The sequence below is a fragment of the Phoenix dactylifera genome, chromosome 4 (assembly GCF_009389715.1).
Source record: "Phoenix dactylifera cultivar Barhee BC4 chromosome 4, palm_55x_up_171113_PBpolish2nd_filt_p, whole genome shotgun sequence".
NCBI classification, from domain to species: domain Eukaryota; kingdom Viridiplantae; phylum Streptophyta; class Magnoliopsida; order Arecales; family Arecaceae; genus Phoenix; species Phoenix dactylifera.
In genome coordinates, this window is record NC_052395.1 from 10,960,102 (window position 1) to 10,966,695 (window position 6,594).

Here is a 6,594-nt window from a genome sequence, read left to right on the forward strand (position 1 = left end):
ATGAGGTAGGTTTTACTTGAAAGTTGAAGTAATAAATAAACATAATCTTCTCATAAGTTCATTCTTCATGGACACGAGTTCACCTGCTAAAATATCTGTATATCAAAGGTAACTCATGTCTGATATACTTAATACATCTCCAGTGAAATAAATAAACTAATAAACAAAACAAGAACTCCCCATTCATGCTGGCCATGTGTGCGCTCTACAGTATACATGGGAAAAAACGTCTCTGTTTCCTTGTAACGGCACGCTGCACCACCAAGCGCAGGGATAGCATCTACTGTTCACGCCTGCCACGCCAAGGGGAGGTTCAGTAACTTCCATCCACCCCCACAATAAATGATTCTGATTTCAATTCTCAAAACCCCAGCCCCCAGGGCGATAAGCACTGAACAACTTCCCATGCATGCCCTGAAAGCTCCAGCGCAATTGGCAAATTCAATTCCCTCCCACCATCCAAAGCAGCAAACCCAAGAATGCTTCTCTATTAAACACCCAGGAGCTGGAAAAAACCAAATAATTTTTCTACTACAAAACCCCCCTCCCTCTCCCCCCGAAACAGCCAAAAGCCTGTAACCAAATCCCACCCACCTCCATGCTTACCACCACCCCCCTCCTCTTCCTCCTTCTCCTCCATACCTCCCTTGCTCTTAACCAAGAAGGCCTCCTCCTACTCCGAGCCAAGCGAGGCCTCGACGACCCCCTCAACTCCCTCTCCGACTGGGACCCACGTGACCCCACCCCATGCAACTGGACCGGCGTCTCCTGCCGCCCCTCCTCCGGCGGCGGCACCGCCACCGTCTCCGCCGTATCTCTCCCCTCCCTCGGCCTCTCCGGCCCCTTTCCCTCCCCTCTCTGCCACCTCCCTAACCTCTCCTTCCTCTCCCTCGCCTCCAACTCCCTCAACTCTTCCCTCCCCTCCTCCTCCCTCCTCCCCTGCCCCTCCCTCTCCCACCTCGACCTATCCCAAAACCTCCTTGTCGGCCCTCTCCCAACCTCCCTCCCCCTCCTGCCTTTCCTCTCCTATCTCGACCTCTCCGGCAACAACTTCTCCGGCGATATCCCCCTGTCCTTCGCCACCTTTCCTCGGCTCCAAACTCTCTCCCTCGTCGCCAACCTCCTCTCCGGTCCCCTCCCCCACTTCCTCTCCAACCTCTCCTCCCTCCAAGTACTCAACCTCTCCTACAATCCCTTCTCCCCCTCCCCGCTCCCCCCCTCCTTCGCCGAACTCGCCAGCCTACGCGTCCTCTGGCTCGCCGGTTGCAACCTTGTCGGCCGCATCCCCCCCGCCATCGGCCGCCTCGCGAATCTCATCGACCTCGACCTCTCCTCCAATTCCCTCGATGGTCCGATCCCCGCCTCCCTCGCCGGACTCTCCTCCGCTGTCCAGATCGAGCTCTACTCCAACTCGCTCTCCGGTCCCATCCCCGCCGGTCTATCTAACCTCACCAACCTTCGGTTCTTCGATGCCTCCATGAACCAGCTCTCCGGCCCCATCCCCGACGACATCTTCCTCGCTCCCAAGCTCGAAAATCTTAACCTTTACGAGAATAACCTCACAGGACCGATTCCTTCCACCATTTCCCGCTGCCGGAATCTTGGTGATATCCGGCTGTTCTCGAACCGGCTCTCGGGGCCTCTTCCTGCGGATTTTGGCAAGAATTTTCCGCTTGTTTTTATCGACATTTCGGATAATTCCTTTTCCGGGGAGATTCCGGCCGGAATTTGCGCACAGGGGAAACTGGAAGAGCTTTTGTTGCTGGATAATTTGTTCTCCGGGAGTATTCCGGATCCCCTTGGCCGTTGCCGGATGCTGACGCGAGTCCGGCTTAAGAACAACCGGCTGTCTGGCGAGGTACCCAATGCATTCTGGGGGCTGCCCCATGTTTATTTTCTCGAGCTTGCCGGAAACTTTCTATCAGGTGGGATTTCTCCGGCGATCTCTGGTGCCAGCAATCTCTCCCAGCTTCTGATATCTGACAACCAGTTCAGCGGCCCCATTCCAGTGGAGATTGGAGCTCTGTCAAATCTGTATGCATTCTCGGCCGCCAACAACCGGCTGACAGGGCCACTCCCGGCGTCTCTTGGGAGCTTGGCACAGCTGGGGGAGCTTGATCTTCACAACAATTCACTCTCCGGCGAGCTTCCCACAGGAATTCAGTCGTGGAGGAAGCTCAGCCAGCTGAACCTCGCCGACAATGACTTCACCGGAGAGATCTCGCCGGAGCTCGGGGATCTGCCGGTACTCACCTACCTCGACCTTTCTCGCAATGTTCTCACTGGAGGGATTCCGACACAGCTGCAGAACCTTAAACTCAACCAATTCAACCTCTCAAATAACCATCTTTCCGGAGCCATCCCTCCCCTGTTCGCGAGCAACACCTATATAAACAGCTTCTTGGGGAATCCGGGCCTGTGCAAGGCCTTGACTAAGCTCTGCCCAAGCCCTCATGGTGCCACCGATAGGCACCATGGTTTCGTTTGGTTACTTCGTGCAATCTTCATACTCTCCTCCGTTATCTTTGTTGCCGGGGTGGCATGGTTCTACCGGAAGTATAGGGATCACAAGAAGGCAGCGCTTGGAATGGACAAATCCAAATGGACCTTAACATCATTCCACAAACTGGGTTTCAGCGAGTATGAGATCTTGGATTGTCTCGATGAAGACAATGTGATCGCGAGCGGAGCTTCTGGGAAGGTGTACAAGGCAGTGCTTAGCAATGGGGAGATTGTCGCCGTGAAGAAGCTCTGGGGTATGTCGAAGAAAGAGAATGACGACATGGATCAAAGTGCGGACGATGGCTTTGAAGCGGAGGTCACAACGTTGGGGAAAATCAGGCACAAGAACATCGTAAAGTTGTGGTGCTGCTGCAACCATAAGGACTGCAAACTTCTAGTTTATGAGTACATGCCAAATGGGAGTTTGGGAGACTTGCTTCATAGCAACAAGGGGGGTCTGTTGGATTGGCCAATTAGGTATAAGATTGCATTAGATTCGGCTGAGGGACTCTCATACCTGCACCATGACTGCATGCCGCCGATCGTCCACAGAGATGTTAAATCAAACAATATATTGTTGGATGGGGAGTTTGGTGCAAAGGTGGCGGATTTCGGGCTCGCAAGGACCATTGGAAAGGGATCGAAATCCATGTCTGCCATTGCTGGCTCGTGCGGATACATTGCCCCAGGTTTGCTCGACCCATCCTTTACTTTTGCTTTTGTTGTTGGCCTTCCAATATTTTTTTTTTCATATTCTTGTTTGTTTTCATGGATTACAACCTTTTATACCTCTTTTGGTTTGTTATTCCTAATATATCTGTTGGTTTTCTGATGCTCCGAGATGTTCATTGGTTTTATCTCTTGCATCCATTTGTCCTCCTTTCCCTTTCTACCGAACTTATTATGCTTTTTATTATGATCTCTGTGACCATACCTGCTGATGCATTCAGAGTTTCTTGATGAGTACTCGAATATATTTTCTATTTGATGCACATAATATGGTGATTTAGCTTTCAACTTATAATCTACGCAGAATATGCATACACTCTCCGGGTGAATGAGAAGAGCGACATATACAGCTTTGGCGTGGTGATTCTTGAGCTAGTTACTGGGAAGCTCCCTGTAGATCCTGAGTTTGGAGACAAGGACCTAGTGAAGTGGGTCTGCACCACGATGGAGCAAAAAGGGGTCGACCATGTAATTGACCCCAAGCTCAATATCTGCTTTAAAGATGAGATGTGCAAGGTCCTCAACATTGGTCTCCTTTGCACCAGCTACCTCCCAATCAACCGCCCATCGATGAGGCGCGTTGTAAAAATGCTGCTTGAGGTGAGGCCTGAGGAGAAGACCAGGCACAAACCTGAGATGAAGGATGGGAAGCTGTCTCCGTGTTACTACTACGAAGGCAACTCTGATCAGGGTAGCATTGTCTAGATGGTCGATAATGTTGGTTGGAGAGATGAATGGGGAGCTCTCTTCTTTCCTTCCTTCCTTGATCCGTATTTAAGAAGGTTTGATCCATGGCATTTTGGTGGAAAATTTTGAAGCAGGCATACTGTGCTGGCTTCTATTGGAAATGATTTTGTCATTCCAGCACTATGTGTCTATGTCTGAGGAAGAGGTAGAAGATAAGGCATCTTGCTGATACTGTTCGAGTCTTTTTTTTTCTTTCTTTCTATTTGTAATATATGCTTATTTCTCCCTCAGAACAGGTTGCTATCAGGACGAAGACAAGGAATTCTGTCACTAGTAGACAATGGAAATGTGTGGCGATCCACCTTTTGTATGTCTCATTTGGGTGCCTTGAAACGAGGCAAAGCTGTGTTCTCTGCATTCACCACCACACTGGAAAAGTATAGTACATTTGTCTTACGTGTACCATCTCTGTCTTGGGGACTTTACTGTCCATATTAGTTTCTAGGGGACTTGCTGTCCTCTTTTTGACGTATCAGGGGCTTCTAGGTGGGCAATTTAAACCGTATTTACTCATGCAACTGTTATGGTCACTCTGTTGAGTTGTCCTTAATTTGAACTGTCCAAAGGATACTCTTAAATGTTGTACTTTGGCTACCAAGTTCGCTATGTTTCAGGATGAGCAAAGTTAGGAGTATCATGCTTAACAAATCCACAAAATGGGGACTCAAAAGGGATCGAGAATCTAATCATGCAGTAAACCAAAGCAAGCAAAATTTCCGCCTAATCTAATCATGAAGTCTTTTAACATTTTGATTTTGAAGTGGACTTTAAACCCTCCTGGGAATGCCTATTTTTAATTATTATTTCGGCTAAAGCATAACAATCTCCTGCTATTCACCGTCAGAGCCCTAAGTTAACATGTTACGAATTAAAGAAACTTCTCAGCTTAACACGATTCTAAATCAGCTCTTTTCCCTAATTTCTACTTGCATAACGTTGGACCAAAATATATTTGTGTTTGGATCCATTCAGTTCAAAGCAGCTTGCTTGACAAGTTGGATGTAAAATGCTGCTCATGGTCATGGGAGCTCTCGCCAGCTTCTTTGAGTTGTTATAGGAGTTATACATAAGCAATTTCCTGCAGGGACCTGGATGATTTTGTGTCTATCTGTGCTCGTAATAACGTTATGTAATAAATATACTTCTCTGGATGCATCTCTCCGCAATCAAAGGCAGAAGAAAAAAAGAAAGGTATTTTCAAAAAAAAGAAAAAGCAGAGGTGTCAATTCCCACCATCATTATTTAATTTGAAATTATCTTACGTTCTGATAGCTAATATTATAAAAAACATAAAGGTGAAGCCTTAGACAGCAGTGAATGGGTCAAAAGTTGGATTGAGTAGAGAATTCCGGCATGCGCAAACATTCAGTTGGTGATTTAGGGAGATTGAAACCAAGAAGATCCAAAGCTGAAGAGCTTGGAGTACGGCTAGATGAATGGAGATCTTTCTACTAAATTTTTCTGTTATGCCACAACCTCGGAAGCCTCCTCTGTCATCTAGAAGATAGTCTGGAAATAAATAATGGAACATATTGGGTTCACCTTCAAACTCTGATATCCAAAACGGCAGCAAGCTTATTACAATTCTAGCTCATGAAAAGATCATGAATCAACAATCTCTAGTTAGACAAGACATCAGTTCTGATATTGCTACTGTGGTTTGGAATGCTGTGAGGCCTGTCGTTCTGCATCCTTCGGTCCAAAGGAGCTCTCCGACAACGTTGTCGGTTAGTGGGTTGGTGCACCAGTCGAGCATTAGACATAGACGATATCCTCACACTGTCTGCTCTACCTGCCCTCGACAAAAAACACTTGACTATGTTAGTGTCACGCCCCAAATCCAACACCCGGATCGGCTATATGACATGACTGCATACTTCCTGGACAAATTCTTAGAGAATATGTAAGGTCTGAAAATTTATTATAATCTTAATACGATTGAACAATAGTGACCTCATTTCATAACAATTAACAAAACTGGTACGATTATAAAGTTCAATCATCTAACCAGTATAAGTGATGGCTTATCTACTCATCCTTTCACCTATGATCCCAACTATAATCAAGAATCAAGCGACCTGCAAATCTAAAAGAAAAAGAAAAGAGGCGGTACGAGCTTTATAACCCAATAAGAATCTCCACATATCCACACCGACATAATAATGATATAAATTTAAAAATCGCAAGAAATCGTTGACACATTATAAAATCACAAAGTAACTATCAATAATTCTCGAATAATTAGTATAAATATGTACATCAAATATCAATTAAAATCCAGCCACTTAAGAATAATATATCATACGATATCTCAATCTTTAATAGTATTTTCAATGCTTTTCATTCCCTTCCTTTTTAACTTAATCCGGATCCAAGATCAATTATCTTTTCAACTTTGGGCCAAATCCCAGTTACGTTTTCCGTCTGTGATAGGGCAATCGATAGTATCATATTTCCAGCCTATTATGGGGCATTCGATAGTATCACATTTCTAGCATATGACAGGACATTCGATAGTATCACATTTCTAGCCTGTGATGGGGTATTCGATGATAACGAGATCAGCCCAAAATTCTTGTTTATTCAATCAAGTTCATATCCACACATCAATTCTTT

At 46.1% G+C, this 6,594-nt stretch overlaps 1 protein-coding gene across 2 annotated transcripts; it reads left to right on the plus strand.

Moving 5' to 3' along the window:
* The first annotated feature begins 357 nt into the window (after positions 1–357).
* Positions 358–4,374, plus strand: LOC103707322 (receptor-like protein kinase HSL1). Of its 2 annotated transcripts, XR_003385776.2 has the most exons (3): positions 358–3,191; positions 3,536–4,123; positions 4,210–4,374. XR_003385776.2 is itself a non-coding variant. In XM_008791758.3 (2 exons), the coding sequence occupies exons 1-2, from the start codon at positions 599–601 to the stop codon at positions 3,934–3,936; spliced, it is 2,994 nt and encodes a 997-aa protein (XP_008789980.1). In that variant the 5' UTR covers positions 358–598; the 3' UTR covers positions 3,937–4,374. The 2 variants fall into 2 exon arrangements, 1 of the variants encoding a protein (XP_008789980.1); XM_008791758.3 differs by having other exon boundaries at positions 3,536–4,374.
* Positions 4,375–6,594: the final 2,220 nt, after the last annotated feature.